The sequence below is a fragment of the Procambarus clarkii genome, chromosome 11 (genome assembly GCF_040958095.1).
Source record: "Procambarus clarkii isolate CNS0578487 chromosome 11, FALCON_Pclarkii_2.0, whole genome shotgun sequence".
Classification (NCBI taxonomy): domain Eukaryota; kingdom Metazoa; phylum Arthropoda; class Malacostraca; order Decapoda; family Cambaridae; genus Procambarus; species Procambarus clarkii.
In genome coordinates, this window is record NC_091160.1 from 39,492,954 (window position 1) to 39,515,060 (window position 22,107).

General features: G+C 50.5%; 1 protein-coding gene across 1 annotated transcript in view; it reads right to left on the reverse strand.

Moving 5' to 3' along the window:
• The window catches only part of LOC138363671 (perilipin-4-like), a 68,307-nt gene that overhangs the window by 40,870 nt on the left and 5,330 nt on the right, over positions 1-22,107 (reverse strand). The window contains exon 3 of the mRNA XM_069323050.1: positions 2,246-3,569. Coding sequence (XP_069179151.1) covers positions 2,246-3,569 — 1,324 coding nt within the window. The remainder of the gene's footprint in view (positions 1-2,245; positions 3,570-22,107) is intronic.

Here is a 22,107-nt window from a genome sequence, read left to right on the forward strand (position 1 = left end):
GCACTTCAGGAACAGGTTGTGGAAGCAAATACTATTCATAATTTTAAAACCAGGTATGATAGGGAAATGGGACAGGAGTCATTGCTGTAAACAACCGATGCTCGAAAGGCGGGATCCAAGAGTCAATGCTCGATCCTGCAAGCACATATAGGTGAGTACATATAGGTGAGTACACACACACACATGATGGGGCCTCGTAGCCTGGTGGATAGCGCGCAGGACTCGTAATTCTGTGGCGCGGGTTCGATTCCCGCACGAGGCAGAAACAAATGGGCAAAGTTTCTTTCACCCTAAGTGCCCCTGTTACCTAGCAGTAAATAGGTACCTGGGAGTTAGTCAGCTGTCACGGGCTGCTTCCTGGGGTGTGTGTGTGTGTGGTGTGAAAAAAAAAGAAAAAAAAAGTAGTTAGTAAACAGTTGATTGACAGTTGAGAGGCGGGCCGAAAGAGCAAAGCTCAACCCCCGTAAAAACACAACTAGTAAACACACACACACACACACACACACACACACACACACACACACACACACACACACACACACACACACACACACACACCTGGGCGCCTGACAGCTGGGTGGACAGCGCTTTGGATTCGTAGTCCTGAGGTTCCGGGTTCGATCCCCGGTGGAGGTGGAGACAAATGGGCAAAAAGTTTCTTTCGTCCTAATGCCCCCTGTTACCTAGCAGTAAATAGGTTCCTGGGAGTTAGACAGCTACTACGGGCTGCTTCCTGGGAAGGGGGGGGGGGTGTAACAAAAAAAGGCGGTCTGGTTGAGGACCGGGCCGCGGGGACGCTAAGCCCCGAAATCATCTCAAGATAACCACACAAGCACATGCGCTGGATATTATATACTACAGGGGGGCCAAGCCAGCTAGAAGTACAAGTAATGGCTCCAAGAGTTGAACCCCAGCGTGTGTAATGATGTTAAATCCCATTAGCGTGATGTATCAATGAGAAAAATCAGGAGGATTTGAACCTGGCACTGGATTGGGGTGGTGGGTAGGTGGGTGAAGTAGTCTATGTGGTTTGATTGGGAGTACCCAGTGTGCTGATTCGAATCCTCAGATTCCTGCTGATTTTCTCACTAGTACAAACGGTAACAAAGAGTTGACTTTTGAGCACATAAGAGATCTAAACCCCATTAAGACTATAGCATTTGTAATAGATCAGGATAAGGATTTGGGATGGGACAGGGAGGGAAAAGGAATGGTACCCAACTACTTGGACGGTCGGGGATTGAACGCCGACCTGCATAGAAGCGAGACCGTCGCCCTACCCAAGTTTAAACCGGAAACACAAATGAGCTGGTGAAACACAAGACAACTCAAACCTTCAGCGGGAGAGCGGGAACAAATGGAGGACGCTTCTAACACAAGTCCTGCAAACTGCTTCCATTTGTAACTTCAGGAGCAAGAATGGTTCAACATTACAATGATGTCAAGGGTAAATCTGTTCCAATAGCCAGGAGGCGGGACCCCGGAGCTTGGTCTCGACCCCAGTTGACACTTCTACACACACACACACACACACACACACACACACACACACACACACACAGTTAGGGGAGAAGGTGGTGGAGGCCAAGACCGTCAGTAGTTTCAAAGCGTTATATGACAAAGAGTGCTGGGAAGACGGGACACCACGAGCATAGCTCTCATCCTGTAACTACACTTAGGTAATTACACTCACACACAGAAGAGGTAGACAGCAAATCAGATTCTAGACAGCAAGACACCACAAGAGCCAAGCTTTCGATTGGTCGAGACTTTACTTACATTATCAGCCGGCAAGAATGAGGCCATCGTGGAGAGTAAGATTACTAGATACAACAGACAGGAATATTCAAGCAGCACCTTACTGATCCAACGTGAGAAAGATATATATAAGGGATATAGAAGGTGCTGAAGTGCCACCAACACAATCTACCACACCCCCCTCTACCTATCTACCTCGAGTCTACCTCGCCACCATCTACCACACGCGCTCTACCTATCTACCTGGTATCTACCTGGCCAGCATCTTCCCAGCGCGGGATATAAGAGATGCAGACAGCAGGGAGGTGGGAGGAGGAGCAGCACCAATAAAGAACGAAATACGGGAAACCAATACGAATAATCCCTCGGGCGCTGCCAGCACCGGCCAGCCTGACGCATGGCTGGCCGTCCCTCGCCCACCTGCAGCCTGACGCATGGCCGGCCGTCCCTCGCCCACCTGACGCATGGCCGGCCGTCCCTCGCCCACCTGCAGCCTGACGCATGGCCGGCCGTCCCTCGCCCACCTGCAGCCTGACGCATGGCCGGCCGTCCCTCGCCCACCTGCAGCCTAACGCATGGCCGGCCGTCCCTCGCCCACCTGCAGCCTGACGCATGGCCGGCCGTCCCTCGCCCACCTGCAGCCTGACGCATGGCCGGCCGTCCCTCGCCCACCTGCAGCCTGACGCATGGCCGGCCGTCCCTCGCCCACCTGCAGCCTGACGCATGGCCGGCCGTCCCTCGCCCACCTGCAGCCTGACGCATGGCCGGCCGTCCCTCGCCCACCTGCAGCCTGACGCATGGCCGGCCGTCCCTCGCCCACCTGCAGCCTGACGCATGGCCTGCCGTCCCTCGCCCACCTGCAGCCTGACGCATGGCCGCCATGACAGCCTGACGCATGGCCGCCATGACAGCCTGACGCATGGCCGGCCGTCCATCGGCCACCTGCAGCCTGACGCATGGCCGGCCGTCCCTCGCCCACCTGCAGCCTGACGCATGGCCGCCATGACAGCCTGACGCATGGCCGGTCGTCCCTCGCCCACCTGCAGCCTGACGCATGGCCACCATGACAGCCTGACGCATGGCCGCCATGACAGCCTGACGCATGGCCGCCATGACAGCCTGATGCATGGCCGCCATGACAGCCTGACGCATGGCCGCCATGACAGCCTGACGCATGGCCGCCATGACAGCCTGACGCATGGCCGCCATGACAGCCTGACGCATGGCCGCCATGACAGCCTGACGCATGGCCGCCATGACAGCCTGACGCATGGCCGCCATGACAGCCTGACGCATGGCCGCCATGACAGCCTGACGCATGGCCGCCATGACAGCCTGACGCATGGCCGCCATGACAGCCTGACGCATGGCCGCCATGACAGCCTGACGCATGGCCGCCATGACAGCCTGACGCATGGCCGCCATGACAGCCTGACGCATGGCCGCCATGACAGCCTGACGCATGGTCGCCATGACAGCCTGACGCATGGCCGACATGACAGCCTGACGCATGGCCGCCATGACAGCCTGACGCATGCCCACCATGACATCCTGACGCATGGCCACCATGACAGCCTGACGCATGGACACCATGACAGCCTGACGCATGGCCGCCATGACAGCCTGACGCATGGACACCATGACAGCCTGACGCATGCCCACCATGACAGCCTGACGCATGGACACCATGACAGCCTGACGCATGGACACCATGACAGCCTGACGCATGGCCGCCATGACAGCCTGACGCATGGCCGACATGACAGCCTGACGCATGGCCGGCTCCCACAATGCCCTATAGTTGTAACCACCTATAGGGAGCCGGTTGGCCGAGCGGACAGCACACTGGGCTTGTGATCCTGTGGTCCCGGGTTCGATCCCAGGCGCCGGCGAGAAACAACGGGCAGAGTTTCTTTCACCCTATGCCCCTGTTACCTAGCAGTAAAATAGGTACCTGGGTGTTAGTCAGCTGTCACGGGCTGCTTCCTGGGGGTGGAGGCCTGGTCGAGGACCGGGCCGCGAGGACACTAAAGCCCCGAAATCATCTCAAGATAACCTATAGCCCCCCTACCCTCTGGCCCGGTCCCCCCCCCACCCTTAGTACCGGGACCAACCAACTTCCGGTAATGGATAGTGCGACAGAGACCGGATATGCCCCCCCCCTAGGCATCATTCCCCCCCCCCCCACTCCACCCCCTACTATCCCCCCCCCCATCCACGCTCCCCTAAAAACAGGGGAAGGGGAGACAAAATGACAGGGAAGAGACAATAGGGTGAGGGGGAGGGGATGGTGCAGTCGTCTGGCCTGATGAGCGCCATTTAATGGAGGGGGGGGAAGGAGAGAGTGAAGGGAGGGGAAGGGTGAGAGGGGAGGGTGAGAGGGAAGGGTGAGAGGGGGAAGGTGGTAGATGGTAGATGATACTACTCGCCCACATAGCCAACTGACCAAACAACTGAACCATGTTTGACCTCTGGCTCGAACCATCTAAAACAGAAGTTTGTTATCTTGAGGTTATCTTGAGGTTATCTTGAGATGATTTCAGGGCTTTTAGTGTCCCTGCGGCCCCGGTCCTCGACCAGGCCTCCACCCCCAGGAAGCAGCCCGTGACAGCTGACTAACTCCCAGGTACCTATTTACTGCTAGGTAACAGGGGCACTGAGGGTGAAAGAAACTTTGCCCATTTGTTTCTGCCTCGTGCGGGAATCGAACCCGCGCCACAGAATTACGAGTCCTGCGCGCTATCCACCAGGCTACGAGGCCCCTGTTCTCTTCTGTTCTGTAAAACAGAACAAACAGCCCAGGCAAAAAAGACCAAACAAAAAGACCCCCAAACAGCCCAACTATAAAATAAAAATCCAATCGACCCATGACACCGAAGCCAAAGCCAGACGCAATCCAATACTCCCCTCAAGTAACGAAGCCAAAGCCAGACGCAATCCAATACTCCCCTCAAGTAACGAAGCCAAAGCCAGACTCCCCCCACCTCCCCCTGCCCCCCAAGACAGAGGGGAACAACCCCCCTCCCCCTGCCCCCCAAGACACAGGGGAACACCCCCCCCCCCTCAGCCCCCCTCCTTCAAACCCAGACAAAAAGATCTTTCTCTCAATTTACCGTGTAAGGACAAGCTCACACACGCCATGATCGGCTTTTGATATTCAAATTCTAACTTCCGGAGACAACTTGGAGGTTGTCGAGTCTCGCGGAGAGAAGGAGACGATGAGGGCTAAGACGATGGGAAAGAGGGGAGGTGCTGAGGGGGGGAGGGGAGGAAGAAGGGGTGGAAATTGAGAAGCGGAAGAGGGGAGGAGGGGTAAGGGATTGACGCAGGGAAGGTGGTTATAGGGAATGATTGGTGGAGTAGTGAGAGAGAGAGAGAGAGAGAGAGAGAGAGAGAGAGAGAGAGAGAGAGAGAGAGAGAGAGAGAGAGAGAGAGAGAGAGAGAGAGAGAGAGAGAGAGAGAAAGAGAGAGAGAGAGAGAGAGAGAGAGAGAGAGAGAGAGAGAGAGAGAGAGAGAGAGAGAGAGAGAGAGAGAGAGAGAGAGAGAGACAGAGAGAGAGAGAAAGAGAGAGAGAGAGAGAGAGAGAGAGAGAGAGAGAGAGAGAGAGAGAGAGAGAGAGAGAGAGAGAGAGAGAGAGAGAGAGAGAGAGACAGAGAGAGAGAGAAAGAGAGAGAGAGAGAGAGAGAGAGAGAGAGAGAGAGAGAGAGAGAGAGAGAGAGAGAGAGAGAGAGAGAGAGAGAGAGAGAGAGAGAGAGAGACAGAGAGAGGAGGGGGAGGTGTAGGGAGAGGTGAGAGCAAAACAAAACACGGCACGAAAAAGCATCAAACGGCCAGGAAGGGGAAGACCGAACGGGTTACATGGTGAGAGGAGAGGGGAGAGGGGAGAGGGGAGAGAGGGAAGGGGAGAGGGGAGAGAGGGAAGGGGGGGCGAAGAGAGAGGGGGGAACGAATAAAGGCAACAAAGATTAGTGAAGGAAACAGAGAAAGCAGGCACACATTGAGAGAAAGTCTAGAGTAAGTCGAGTCAGTATGGGTTAAAAACCAAAGTAAAAGGGTAGAGGAGAAAGGTACTGAGGGAAGGGGACCAGTGGACCAGATAGAGAAGGTGGTAGAGAGAGGAGAAAACGAAATAAAGGAGGAAGAGAAGCAGCAGCAGTAAAGCCGGTGAAGGAAGAGCCACACTGGCAGGCAAGGTTCACACAGATGGACACATGCTGGCTATGTATCTTGGCTACACATTACAAGACACATTACACAACCCACGTGTTAAAAAGGGCGGGACCTAACACCTCGATCTTGCACAGCAAAATAGTAAAACACACACACACACACACACACACACACACACACACACACACACACACACACACACACACACACACACACACACACACACACACACACACACACACACACACACACGGGGGCCTGACATCTGGCACAGAGGATATCAAGATAGAAGATAAGGTAGAGGATGGGACAATCAGAACCACAGGCAAAGATAGCTAAAGGTCAATCGACGATTGATATCAGTCAGTCAATCTTCTGCTATCCAGAGCATCTATCAAAACTGATGCTGCTAGAGGAGGGGGACACAGAAATCTGTGCCCTGTAGTTGCAATCGCTCCTGAATGTGTGAGTGGAGAGCGGGATTCGTGGTCCTAGGGTTCAGGGATCGATCCCCGGCTTTGGAGGAAACAAATGGGCAGAGTTTCTTTCACCCCTGATGCCTCTCTTCACCTAGCAGTAAAAAGGTACCTGGGAGTTAGACAGCTGCTACGAGCTGCTTCCTGGGTTTGTGTGTGTGTGTGTTTGTGTGTGTGTGTGTGTGTGTGTGTGTGTGTGTGTGTGTGTGTGTGTGTGTGTGTGTGTGTGTGTGTGTGTGTGTGTGTGTGTGTGTATGTGTGTGTTTGTGAGGGGAAAAAATTCTGTTGATTGATTGACGGTTGAGAGGCGGGACCCAAGAGCCAGAGCTCAACCCCCATAAGCACAATTAGAAGGCGTAGGGAGGATTACGATAGATACAATGAGCATTATCTAACTGTGATGGAAAAATCAACCAGAGTGGCAAAAGCTAAATTCCTAATATTGGGGGACTTCAACCACAGAGAAAGAGACTGGATACATAAAGCTCCCCCATAAATCATATATCAGACGTCGCCCTATCCCCACTGGATCATGAAGAAGCCATAAACAGTATGCCTATGCACTCTGCACCAGGCCCTGATTCTTGGAACTCCATATTCATCAAGAACTGTAAAAAAAAATACTATCGCAGGTCCTTCACATTCTGTGGAGACAAAGCCTAGATACTGGCGTTATCCCTGACATACTAAAAACAGCAGAGATAGCACCACTCCATAAAGGAAATAAGGCAGAGGGAAAAAATTACAGACCGATAGCACTAACATCGCACATTATAAAAATCTTTGAGAGAGTGCTAAGAAGTAAGATCACAAAATACATGGAATCTCAGCATCTCCATAACCCCGGACAACATGGTTTCAGAACAGGGCGCTCTTGCCTGTCGCAGTTGCTGGACCACTATGACATGGCATTAGATGCTATGGAAGACAAACAAAACGCTGATGTAATTTACACAGATTTCGCAAAAGCTTTTGATAAATGTGACCATGGTGTTATTGCACATAAAATGCGTTCAAAAGGAATTACCGGAAAAATAGGCAGATGGATCTACAATTTCCTGACCAACAGAACCCAATGTGTAATAGTCAACAAAATAAAATCCAGCCCATCAACCGTGAAGAGCTCAGTCCCCCAGGGTACTGTGCTTGCTCCAGTACTTTTTATCATCCTCATATCGGACACAGACAAGAACACAACCTATAGCACTGTATCATCCTTTGCAGATGACACTAGGATTTTCATGAGAGTAGACAACATAGAGGACACGGCAAATCTCAATCAGATGTAGATCAGATCTTTCTATGGGCTACAGAAAATAATATCGTGTTTAACGAGGATAAGTTCCAGCTCATGCGCTACGGAAAAAAATGAAAATATAAAAACGGAAACCACGTACAAAACTCAGTTTTGTACGTGGATTTTTTTGTAAATCATAACATAGAACGAAAAGGCAATGTAAAGGACCTGGGTGTACTCATGTCGGAAGACCTTACCTTTAAAGAACACAATAAAGTAGCCGTCACAACTGCAAGAAAAATGACAGGTTGGATAACAAGAACTTTTCACACTAGAGATGCTATACCGATGATACTTTTAAAAACGCTTGTGCTCTCTTGAGTGGAGTACTGCTGCACAATGACAGCCCCTTTCAAAGCTGGAGAAATTGCTGACCTGGAGAGCGTGCAGAGATCCTTTACTGCTAGAATCCACTCGGTAAAACATCTAAACTATTGGGACCGACTAAAGAGCCTAAATCTGTATTCTCTTGAGCGCAGGCGGGAGAGATACATAATAATTTACACATGGAAAATATTAAGAGGGGCTGGTCCCAAACCTGCACACAGAAATAACATCACATGAGACCAGAAGACATGGCAGGATGTGCAGAATACCCCCGTTGAAGAGTAGAGGTGCAACAGGTACTCTGAGAGAGAACTATCAACATGAGAGGCCTGTAATTTTTATGAGACTTTAGTCACGAAATGACTCGGCTCGTTTGTACTCTCAGCTTCCACCTGTGTCCTCTTGTCCCGCTTTCTCTTTACCTGAAGAGGCTATCCTTGTCCACCTTATATATTCCCCTCAATATCTTATACGTTGTGATCATATCCTCTCTTTCTATCCTCCCCTCGTGCAATAGAGCTATACCGGGTGATATAAGTGCTGCCCGCATCTCCCCTGTAGCCTAGCTTTTTCTTCCTACTGCACTAAACACTCTCCCAGTTCTAGTACTTTGCTTCTTTACCAATATTGAATTCCAGGAGTCTGGACCCGGGGCCGAGTACGTTGGAATGTTGTTAATTTACCCTTCAGAGTCTTCTATGCTCGTGTTAATATGAACTATATTGTTAAGGGGTTTGGAGAGCGTTCATAAATAGGATTTGAACCTCATAGTGATCTTTTTAGGCTCGAACTTATTGCTTTGCCAGTTATCTTCTGTGTATGAACCTTCAGTTGTAAGTAAAGGTACAATACTGGTTTTAATTTCGCATAAGTGAAGAAATATTTTGGATTTTTCTTAATCTCTTGTATAGCTTTCTGTTCCAATTTCATTTCCTCAGACTCGTATGATCACTTCTGCGTCTACTCTTATTCCTTCCATCTCCCCGTTTAGAATTATTTTTATTTATTGCGATAGTCGCGTCTGCTTAAGCATTTCAGTTATTTTGTTGGTCTTTCGTAAAAATTTTGTCTGCGTTCTCTTTCTAAGAGTGGTCCTCTTTCTGACCCTCCGCAGAGGCTTCAAGCAGACTTTGTGCGCTTTGGCCGGCATTTGTTTTGTGTGTCCCATTGCCGGCAGAACCACCACCACTCCTCCAGTTGTGCCGATGGCTGTATGCACGTTTCATATTTGTTGTTTCCCAGTCAATCCTCTTATTGTTTAAACTGAATTTATTGAATAACCCTTCTCGCTTGTTAATCCTTTTGGGCCTACTACCGGGACTGGTGTTTGGACTGTAGTGAGCTTGTTGTGTGGGTGTGTGGGTGTGTGGGTGTAGGGGTGTGGGTGTGTGGGTGTGTGGGTGTAGGGGTGTGGGTGTGTGGGTGTGTGGGTGTGGGGGTGTGGGTGTGTGGGTGTGTGGGTGTAGGGGTGTGGGTGTGTGGGTGTGTGGGTGTAGGGGTGTGGGTGTAGGTGTAGGGGACGGGGTGGGTGGGTGTAGGGAGGGCGAGTGGGTGTGTGGGTGTGGGTGTAGGGGCGTGGGCCGGAGGTGTGGGTGTAGGGGCGTTGGTGGGTGTGTGGGTGTTGATGTAGGGGAAAGGGTGGGTGTGTGGGTGTAGGGGAGAGGTTGGGTGTGTGGGTGTGGGTGTAGGGGTGTGGGTGTAGGGAGAGGGTGGGTGTGTGGGTGTGGGTGTAGGGGCGTGGGTGGGTGTGTGGGTGTTGATGTACGTGAGAGGGTGGGGTGTGTGGGTATGTGTGTAGGGGAGAGGGTGGGTGTGTGGGTGTAGAGGTTGGGTGTGTGAGTGTGGGTGTAGGGGACGGGGTGGGTGGGTGTAGGGAGGGCGAGTGGGTGGGTGACATTGTGGGTGGTGGGTCGGAGAGAGGACAGTGTTAAGAAATAAAATATGAACTTAAAGGTGGTGTACTCCCACAGTTAGATGGAACACTGGGCCCTGTGGGGGGGGGGGGCTGGGGGCGGGGTATATACACTCAGACGTTTGTATGTTGTACTTATCTATCAGCGTCTACAGGGGAGTGAGGTCCAGCTCCTGGTACCCCGCCTACTGGCCTTGTTATACCTGTTGCCTTCCAACCTAACTACTCTTGATTTTTTACCTGGTTGATACCTGGTTGATGGGGTTCTGGGAGTTCTTCTACTCCCCAAGCCCGGCCCGAGGCCAGGCTTGACTTGTGAGAGTTTGGTCCACTAGGCTGTTGCTTGGAGCGGCCCGCAGACCCACATACCCACCACAGCCCGGTTGGTCCGGCACTCCTTGGAGGAATAAATCTAGTTTCCTCTTGAAAATGTCCACGGTTGTTCCGGCAATATTTCTTATGCTTGCTGGGAGGACGTTGAACAACCGCGGACCTCTGATGTTTATACAGTGTTCTCTGATTGTGCCTATGGCACCTCTGCTCTTCACTGGTTCTATTCTACATTTTCTTCCATGTCGTTCACTCCAGTACGTTGTTATTTTACTGTGTAGATTTGGTACTTGGCCCTCCAGTATCTTCCATGTGTATATTATTTTATATCTCTCTCGTCTTCTTTCTAGTGAGTACATTTGGAGAGCTTTGAGACAATCCCAATAATTTAGGTGTTTTATCGCGTCTATGTATGCCGTATATGTTCTCTGTATTCCCTCTATTTCAGCAATCTCTCCTGCTCTGAAGGGGGAAGTGAGTACTGAGCAGTACTCGAGACGGGACAACACGAGTGACTTGAAGAGTACAACCATTGTGATGGGATCCCTGGATTTGAAAGTTCTCGTAATCCATCCGATCATTTTTCCGGCTGACGCGATATTTGCTTGGTTATGCTCCTTAAAAATTTTTCAAATGCCTTACAAAAAAATCTGGCCTTTATGTGGTGGATGGAGGTGGCTTCCACAACTTCCTCTGGTTGAACCACTTGTTAACTTGTTAACAAGTGGTTAACATCCACTTGTTAACTTGTTAACAAGTGGTTAACATCCACTTGTTAACTTGTTAACAAGTGGTTAACATCCACTTGTTAACTTGTTAACAAGTGGTTAACATCCACTTGTTAACTACCGGTATATAGTAAAGTACTTTCTGACGTCCCTTCTGCTCCTTTGTGCTCTCAGCTTCCTCCTGTGTCCTCTTGTCCTGTTTTCTCTCTATCTGAAGATTACGGGCTATTCATGCCCGTGCCACCTCTTGGGTGGCTTAATCTTCATCAATCAATCTTATCTGAAGAGGCTATCCTTGTCCACCTTATCTGTTTCCCTCAGTATCGTGTATGTTGTGATCATGTCCTCTCTTTCTATCGTCTAGAGTTGTGAAATATAGTTCCATTAACCTATCTTGGTAGCTGAGCCCTCTGAGCTCTTGCACCTGCTACAAACTTTTCTACTTTTCTATTTTTTGTTTTTGCGTCTCATATGCTGCTGATGTTATCCTATTTATGTGTTGGAGTTGTATCCCAGATGCTTCTCTCTCTGACTCTGTCTTCCCCTTATGGTGTAGATGCCTTCTGGTCTCCTCTCCATTCCCCTTCTTCATTACCTTACACTTGTTGGGATTGAATTCCAGCAACCATTTGTCTGACCATTGCTGGAGGTAGTCTAGATCGTCCAGTAACTTTCTACAATCCTCATCTGTTTTCACGTTCCTGAGCAGCTTTGCATCATTTGAAAAAGTCCACTACGGGCTCACCATAGCCCGTGCTACTTGGAACTTTTTGTTCCCAGTAGCGAATCTTAAACAACAACAACAACAACACATCATTTGCAAATATTATCATGACCGAGATCACTCCCTCTGGCGGGTCGTTCACATACATTAGCAACAGCAGGGGTCCCAGGAGAGAGCCTTGTGGGACCCCCACTTGTTACATGACTCCAGCTTGTAACCTCCTCTCTGACTGTGACCCTTTGGTTTCTGCCCATCAGGTACTCCCTTATACCCAGTCCAGTGCTTTCCCAGTTATCTCAGCCTGGTTCGCCATCTTGTGGAGCAGTCTGTCATGGGGAACTGTGTCAAATGCGTTTTGACACTAAACAAAATAGTCTATCGAGCAGGCGATGAGTCACAATAACGTGGCTGAAGTATGTTGACCAGACCACACACTAGAAGGTGAAGGGACGACGACGTTTCGGTCCGTCCTGGACCATTCTCAAGTCGATGAGTCGACTTGAGAATGGTCCCTTCACCTTCTAGTGTGTGGTCTGGTCAACATAGTCTACCCAGCCTTCGTTTTCCTGTCGTATATTAGTAATCTTCCCAGACCATCAAGTTTGTGAGGCACGACATTCCATTTCTAAATCCATCTTGAATTCTTGTCACAAAGTCTTCTAAAGATGCTCCACCATTCTCGCCCTGATTACTTTCTCCAGGACTTTGCAAGGAACACTTGTCAGTGACACTGGTCTGTAGTTTACTGCCTTCATTCTCTTCCCCCTTTTTATATATAGTGGGACTACGTTTGGCTTTTTCTAGTCATCTGAGAGACTTGCTGTCTCAAGAGTTTTATTGAAGCTTTTAGACAAGGGGCGACGGAGTAGTTGTGCAGCCTTCCTCAGCTGCCGTGGTGAGGGTGGTTATCTTGAGGTTATCTTGAGATGATTTCGGGGCTTTAGTGTCCCCGCGGCCCGGTCCTCGACCAGGCCTCCACTCCCAGGAAGCAGCCCGTGACAGCTGACTAACACCCAGGTACCTATTTTACTGCTAGGTAACAGGGGCATAGGGTGAAAGAAACTCTGCCCATTGTTTCTCGCCGGCACCCGGGATCGAACCCGGGACCACAGGATCACAAATCCAGCGTGCTGTCTGCTCGGCCGACAGGTAGGTCTGGGTCCCATTGATTTTGTCACGTCTAGTTCCCTCAGGTTATTGTTTTTTTCACCTCTACCGTGATTACAATGCCGTCCAGTATTTCCTCTAGCCTTTCATCCTGCAGCTTTGGTCTCCACGCTGGTTCTAAAGTAAAGTCCTACTGAAATCTTTTGTTGAGTACCTCGCATACCTCTTTATCATTCTCTGTGTGAGCCCCAAACCCTCTCCCCATGTTTTACCTAGTACGTGGTCTCAAACTGTCGTTTTTCGCCTTATATGGCTATAGAACAGCTTTGGTTGTGCCTTAGGTTTTGCAGCAATGTCATTTTCAAATTGCCTTTTGGTTTCCCTCTCAATTCGGGTGTATTCATTCCTTGAACAAATCCACAAGGGCCGTGACGAGGATTCGAACCTGCGTCCGGGAATATTCATTCCTTGTTCTCTTTAGTGCATCTCTGTTCTTTGTTCTCTGTTCTCTGTACTTGTTCAAGGCTTTCTTGTTCTGTCTTTAACTTCCCCAAGGTAGCCTGGGAAACTAAGGTAACATTAGGAGGAGCCGGGAGCCGGTCGGCCGAGCGGACAGCACGCTGGACTTGTGATCTTGTCCCGGGTTCGATCCCGGGCGCCGGCGAGAAACAATGGGCACAGTTTCTTTCACCCTATGCTCCTGTTACCTAGCAGTAAAATAGGTACCTGGGTGTTAGTCAGCTGTCACGGGCTGCTTCCTGGGGGTGGAGGCCTGGTCGAGGACCGGGCCGCGGGGACACTAAAGCCCCGAAATCATCTCAAGATAACCCCCGTGGGGGGTTACCTTGAGGTGCTTCCGGGGCTTAGCGTCCCCGCGGCCCGGTCCTCGACCAGGCCTCCTGGTTGCTGGACTGGTCAACCAGGCTGTTGGACGCGGCTGCTCGCAGCCTGACGTATGAGTCACAGCCTGGTTGATCAGGTGTCCTTTAGAGGTGTTTATCCAGTTCTCTCTTGAACACTGTGAGGGGTCGGCCAGTTATGTCCCTTATGTGTAGTGGAAGCGTGTTGAACAGTCTCGGGCCTCTGATGTTGATAGTTCTCTCTTGAACACTGTGAGGGGTCGGCCAGTTATGTCCCTTATGTGTAGTGGAAGCGTGTTGAACAGTCTCGGGCCTCTGATGTTGATAGTTCTCTCTTGAACACTGTGAGGGGTCGGCCAGTTATGTCCCTTATGTATAGTGGAAGCGTGTTGAACAGTCTCGGGCCTCTGATGTTGATAGTTCTCTCTTGAACACTGTGAGGGGTCGGCCAGTTATGTCCCTTATGTATAGTGGAAGCGTGTTGAACAGTCTCGGGCCTCTGATGTTGATAGTTCTCTCTTGAACACTGTGAGGGGTCGGCCAGTTATGCCCCTTATGTATAGTGGAAGCGTGTTGAACAGTCTCGGGCCTCTGATGTTGATAGTTCTCTCTTGAACACTGTGAGGGGTCGGCCAGTTATGCCCCTTATGTGTAGTGGAAGCGTGTTGAACAGTCTCGGGCCTCTGATGTTGATAGTTCTCTCTTGAACACTGTGAGGGGTCGGCCAGTTATGCCCCTTATGTATAGTGGAAGCGTGTTGAACAGTCTCGGGCCACTGATGTTGATAGTTCTCTCTTGAACACTGTGAGGGGTCGGCCAGTTATGCCCCTTATGTATAGTGGAAGCGTGTTGAACAGTCTCGGGCCTCTGATGTTGATAGTTCTCTCTTGAACACTGTGAGGGGTCGGCCAGTTATGCCCCTTATGTGTAGTGGAAGCGTGTTGAACAGTCTCGGGCCACTGATGTTGATAGTTCTCTCTCAGAGTACCTGTTGCGCCTCTGCTCTTCAACGGGGGTATTCTGCACATCCTGCCATGTCTCCTGGTCTCATGTGGTGTTATTTCTGTGTGCAGGTTTGGGACCAGCCTCTCTACTATTTTCCACGTGTACATTATTATGAGGTATGCCATCAGGCTTGTCTTCGAGCTAAAGGGAATGAGCTACGAGGAAAGATTACTGGAACTAAACCTCACGACACTGGAATACAAGAGTAAGGAGAGACATGATCATTACCTATAAAATTCTCAGAGGAATTGACAAGGAAGACAAACAATTTAGCACGAGTGGGACGCGAACAAGGGGGCATAGGTGGAATCCTAGTACCCACATGAGCCACAGAGACGTTAGAAAGAACTTTTTCAGTGTCAGAGTAGTTAACGGATAGAATGCATTAGGCAGTGATGTGGTGGAGGCTGACTCCTTACACAGTTTCAAGTGTAGATATGATAGAGCCCAGTAAGCTCAGGAATCTGTACACCAGTTGATTGACAGTTGAGAGGCGGGACCAAAGAGCCAGAGCTCAACCCCCGCAAGCACAACTAGGTGAGGACACACACACACATTCGAACCTCCACATAAGGACTTCCCTGTATCCGAACGTCCGGTTGAGTAAGCCAGAGCTGCCGAGGGTCTGATTACACGGTGTTCGGATCATGTGTAACTGAACGCTATCAGTTACATCCCGTGAATCACAGTCACCAATTACAGTCACCAGTCACAGTCACCAGTCACCAGCCACAGTCACCAGTCACAGTCACCAGCCACAGTCACCAGTCACAGTCACCAGCCACAGTCACCAGCCACAGTCACCAGTCACAGTCACCAGCCACAGTCACCAGTCACAGTCACCAGCCACAGTCACCAGCCACAGTCACCAGTCACAGTCACCAGTCACAGTCACCAGTCACAGTCACCAGTCACAGTCACCAGTCACAGTCACCAGCCACAGTCACCAGTCACAGTCACCAGTCACAGTCACCAGTCACAGTCACCAGCCACAGTCACCAGTCACAGTCACCAGTCACAGTCACCAGTCACAGTCACCAGCCACAGTCACCAGTCACAGTCACCAGCCACAGTCACCAGTCACAGTCACCAGTCACAGTCACCAGTCACAGTCACCAGCCACAGTCACCAGTCACAGTCACCAGCCACAGTCACCAGTCACAGTCACCAGCCACAGTCACCAGTCACAGTCACCAGCCACAGTCACCAGTCACAGTCACCAGCCACAGTCACCAGTCACAGTCACCAGCCACAGTCACCAGTCACAGTCACCAGTCACAGTCACCAGTCACAGTCACCAGTCACAGTCACCAGCCACAGTCATCAGCCACAGTCACCAGTCACAGTCACCAGCCACAGTCACCAGCCACAGTCACCAGCCACAGTCACCAATCACAGTCACCAGTCACAGTCACCAGCCACAGTCACCAGTCACAGTCACCAGTCACAGTCACCAGTCACAGTCACCAGTTAGTCACCAGTCACAGTCACCAGTCACAGTCACCAGTCACAGTCACCAGCCACAGTCACCAGCCACAGTCATCAGCCACAGTCACCAGTCACAGTCACCAGCCACAGTCACCAGCCACAGTCACCAGCCACAGTCACCAATCACAGTCACCAGCCACAGTCACCAGCCACAGTCACCAGTCACAGTCACCAGCCACAGTCACCAGTCACAGTCACCAGCCACAGTCACCAGTTACAGTCACCAGCCACAGTCACCAGCCACAGTCACCAATCACAGTCACCAGTTACAGTCACCAGCCACAGTCACCAGTCACAGTCACCAATCACAGTCACCAGTTACAGTCACCAGCCACAGTCACCAGTCACAGTCACCAATCACAGTCACCAGCCACAGTCACCAATCACAGTCACCAGTTACAGTCACCAGCCACAGTCACCAGTCACAGTCACCAGCCACAGTCACCAGTCACAGTCACCAGCCACAGTCACCAGCCACAGTCACCAGTCACAGTCACCAGCCACAGTCACCAGCCACAGTCACCAATCACAGTCACCAATCACAGTCACCAGCCACAGTCACCAGCCACAGTCACCAGTCACAGTCACCAGTCACAGTCACCAATCACAGTCACCAGCCACAGTCACCAGCCACAGTCACCAGTCACAGTCACCAGCCACAGTCACCAGTCACAGTCACCAGTCACAGTCACCAGCCACAGTCACCAGCCACAGTCATCAGCCACAGTCACCAGCCACAGTCACCAGTCACAGTCACCAGCCACAGTCACCAGTTACAGTCACCAGTCACAGTCACCAGTCACAGTCACCAGCCACAGTCACCAGCCACAGTCACCAGTCACAGTCACCAGCCACAGTCACCAGCCACAGTCACCAGTCACAGTCACCAGCCACAGTCACCAGCCACAGTCACCAGTCACAGTCACCAGTCACAGTCACCAGCCACAGTCACCAGTTACAGTCACCAGTCACAGTCACCAGCCACAGTCACCAGCCACAGTCACCAGTCACAGTCACCAGCCACAGTCACCAGCCACAGTCACCAGCCACAGTCACCAGTTACAGTCACCAGTCACAGTCACCAGCCACAGTCACCAGTTACAGTCACCAGTCACAGTCACCAGCCACAGTCACCAGCCACAGTCACCAGTCACAGTCACCAGCCACAGTCACCAGTCACAGTCACCAGTCACAGTCACCAGCCACAGTCATCAGCCACAGTCACCAGTCACAGTCACCAGTCACAGTCACCAGTCACAGTCACCAGCCACAGTCACCAGCCACAGTCACCAGCCACAGTCACCAGCCACAGTCACCAGCCACAGTCACCAGTCACAGTCACCAGCCACAGTCACCAGTCACAGTCACCAGTCACAGTCACCAGCCACAGTCATCAGCCACAGTCACCAGTCACAGTCACCAGTCACAGTCACCAGCCACAGTCATCAGCCACAGTCACCAGTCACAGTCACCAGTCACAGTCACCAGTCACAGTCACCAGCCACAGTCACCAGCCACAGTCACCAGCCACAGTCACCAGCCACAGTCACCAGTCACAGTCACCAGCCACAGTCACCAGTCACAGTCACCAGCCACAGTCATCAGCCACAGTCACCAGTCACAGTCACCAGCCACAGTCACCAGTCACAGTCACCAGCCACAGTCACCAGTCACAGTCACCAGCCACAGTCACCAGCCACAGTCACCAGTCACAGTCACCAGCCACAGTCACCAGTTACAGTCACCAACCACAGTCACCAAACACCAGCCACAGTCACCAGCCACAGTCATCAGCCACAGTCACCAGCCACAGTCACCAGCCACAGTCACCAAACACCAGCCACAGTCACCAGCCACAGTCACCAGTCACAGTCACCAGTCACAGTCACCAGTCACAGTCACCAGCCACAGTCACCAAACACCAGCCACAGTCACCAGCCACAGTCACCAGCCACAGTCACCAAACACCAGCCACAGTCACCAGCCACAGTCACCAAACACCAGCCACAGTCACCAGCCACAGTCACCAGCCACAGTCTCCAGCCACAGTCACCAGCCACAGTCACCAGCCACAGTCACCAGCCACAGTCTCCAGCCACAGTCACCAGCCACAGTCACCAGCCACAGTCACCAGCCACAGTCACCAAACACCAGCCCACAGTATATCCTAACACACATCAACAAGTAACAACAACAATTCTACCACAACCCTTCACCGTACAAGTTCCCAAAGTCTCATTAACAAGTCTAACTACCACCCACAAACACCCACAAACACCCACAAACACCCACAAACACCCACAAACACCCACAAACACACAAACACACAAACAGCATCCTGTCATCATCCTACACAAAACCTTGAGGGAAACTAAATTGAGAAGACTAATAATCGTTTCCATTTAGACAGATTTATTGACAGATTTAGTCTAAATCTAAGTTTCAGACACCACACTAAAGGGACGCCAGACAGCATCTGGACAACGTGCAAAATGCTAACCCAGACAGCTGAACGGATCCAGGCGTCATAAGGAAAAATACTGATACTGTAGAAGGACAAAAAGAGAGAGAGAGAGAGAGAGAGAGAGAGAGAGAGAGAGAGAGAGAGAGAGAGAGAGAGAGAGAGAGAGAGAGAGAGAGAGAGAGAGAGAGAGAGAGAGAGCGCTCGCCAGGGGTGATGTGAATAACTGTAAACAAACGGATTCAAAATATTGAAATTCAAATTCAAAATTCAAAATTCAAATTTCAAATTCAAATTTCAAATTCAAAATTCAAATTCAAAATTCAAATTCAAAATTCAAAATTCAAAATTCAAAATTCAAATTCAACCCACCCACCTCGGAGGTCATTTATAATCCACCAACAATACATTTAACCCCAAAATTGCTCGTTACTGGAGGTCAATTACCCAGCCTAAAGCAGGTTCTGTAAGGGGGGGGCCTAACGACCTGCCCCCCCCCCCCCCCCCCCCCGCTTCCCTGAGGGGTCTAACGACCTCATAGCCTCGAATGACCTCGACTCAGGTCACTCGTTGGTCTTAAACGACTTCGTAGCCTCCGTGTGAAACTCTAACGACCTCGCAACCAGGTCACTGGTGGTGGTGGTGGTGGTACTAACGACCTCTCCCGCAAGAATCTAACGAACCTCGTTGCCTTCCTCGCGCCACAAATCAACGAGGCTGCTTCCTCGTTACCAGCGCCCTATGCGGCTGGTCGCTTGACTTCGTTAATCTCGACTTGTTTTTCACCGCTCGCGTGGTCGTTACCAGCGGGCTTCCTCGTTACGCCAGTGGTCGTTAGGCGAGTTCAATTAAACGCGCGGTTGTGTGCGTGTAGGGTAGTTCAGACGTGGTCGTTAGTTCTGGGGGTTAAAATGACTTTTCAGGGAACCAATCCCTGGCCGTCGGAGCCCTTCTCCGATCACTTGTTAACCGCAGGTCCCTCGATAACCTAGAGGTCACTCGTTATCCCAGAGGTCACTCGTTAACCTAGAGGTCACTCGTTATCCCAGAGGTCACTCGTTATCCCAGAGGTCACTCGTTATCCCAGAGGTCACTCGTTATCCCAGAGGTCACTCGTTATCCCAGAGGTCAGCCGTTAACCCCCCCCCCCCCCACCCGTTACTACCGGCCAGCCTGGCTGTTAGAAGCCGTACCACCTAATATGTTTTTAATCGCCCCATAAGTCCTGGAGCGGCCCGATACAATATAGTGTTATGCCACCACACACGCACACGTGTACACGTGCTCCCACACACACACACACTGTGTGTGTGTGTGTGTGTGTGTGTGTGTGTGTGTGTGTGTGTGTGTACTCACCTAGTTGTGTTTGCGGGGGTTGAGCTCTGGCTCTTTGGTCCCGCCTCTCAACCGTCAATCAACTGGTGTACAGATTCCTGAGCCTATCGGGCTCTATCATATCTACATTTGAAACTGTGTATGGAGTCAGCTTCCACCACATCACTTCCTAATGCATTCCATTTGTCAACCACTCTGACACTAAAAAAGTTCTTTCTAATATCTCTGTGGCTCATTTGGGCACTCAGTTTCCACCTGTGTCCCCTTGTGCGTGTTCCCCTTGTGTTAAATAGACTGTCTTTATCTACCCTATCAATCCCCTTCAGAATCTTGAATGTGGTGATCATGTCCCCCCTAACTCTTCTGTCTTCCAGCGAAGTGAGGTTTAATTCCCGTAGTCTCTCCTCGTAGCTCATACCTCTCAGCTCGGGTACTAGTCTGGTGGCAAACCTTTGAACCTTTTCCAGTTTAGTCTTATCCTTGACTAGATATGGACTCCATGCTGGGGCTGCATACTCCAGGATTGGCCTGACATATGTGGTATACAAAGTTCTGAATGATTCTTTACACAAGTTTCTGAATGCCGTTCGTGTGTGTGTGTGTGTGTGTGTGTGTGTGTGTGTGTGTGTGTGTGTGTGTGTGTGTGTGTGTGTGTATGTGTGTGTGTGTGTGTGTGTGTGTGTGTGTGTGTGTGTGTGTGTGGAGGACTCAGTGAGGACTGTGAGGACTCAGTGGAGTCCCACAGGGCTCTGTACTTGGACCTATCCTGTTTCTGATATACGTAAATGATCTCCCAGAGGGTATAGACTCATTCCTCTCAATGTTTGCGGACGATGCCAAAATTATGAGAAGGATTAAGACAGAGGAGGACAGCTTGAGGCTTCAAGAAGACCTGGACAAGCTGCAGGAATGGTCGAACAAATGGTTGTTAAGAGTTTAACCCAACCAAATGTAATGTAATGAAGATAAGGGTAGGAAGCAGGAGTCTTGTCCATATCTAGTCAAGCATAAGACTAAACTGGAAAAGGTTCAAAGGTTTGCCACCAGACTAGTACCCGAGCTGAGAGGTATGAGCTACGAGGAGAGACTACGGGAATTAAACCTCACTTCGCTGGAAGACAGAAGAGTTAGGGGGGACATGATCACCACATTCAAGATTCTGAAGGGAATTGATAGGGTAGATAAAGAAAGTCTATTTAACACAAGGGACACACGCACAAGGGGACACAGGTGGAAACTGAGTGCCCAAATGAGCCACAGAGATATTAGAAAGAACTTTTTTAGTGTCAGAGTGGTTGACAAATGGAATGCATTAGGAAGTGATGTGGTGGAAGCTGACTCCATACACAGTTTCAAGTGTAGATATGATAGAGCCCAATAGGCTCAGGAATCTATACACCTGTTGATTGACGGTTGAGAGGCGGGACAAAAGAGCCAGAGCTCAACCCCCGCAAACACAACTAGGTGAGTACAACTAGGTGAGTACACAGAGTGATACACGGTATACATGTACAACGACGCACGCACACATATTGATACATGGACACACAAGATGGCGATTAGTCGTGTGAGTTGGAAGGTCGATGGGCTGAGTTACCTTGAGTTTACCTTAGGGTTACCTTGGAGATACCTTGAGGTTACCAGTAATTTGAAATGAAATCGACTCACAAAAGTGACGTACTGTTCCGTTTTCTGTTTGAGTCGTCCGGCTTACTCTGTAAAGTTAGAATAGATGACTTTCAATTAACGTTTTTACGTTTTTCATAACGTTTTGAAACTTTATGAGAATTTCCTGCCCACCTAACCTATCAGAGGACCCTTAACTTACTGTTGTTGAAAAAAAAAATCCCAAATTTATTTTCATGTTTTTTTTCATTTTCAAATTACGTCCAAATTCGGCCATACGGACAAACGGCCAAAAGCGACGTTCTTTTTAAGAGGACAGGTTGGTTGGTACCAGGCTGTTGGACGCCGTAGCTCGCAGCCTGACGTATATGTCACAGCCTGGTTGATCAGGTATCCTTTGGAGGTGTTGGTGGAGTTCTCTCTTAACCACTGTGAGAGGCCAATTAGTTATGCTCGTTATGTGTAGAGTGTTCAACAGCCTTGATGGGCCCCTTGATGGTCAG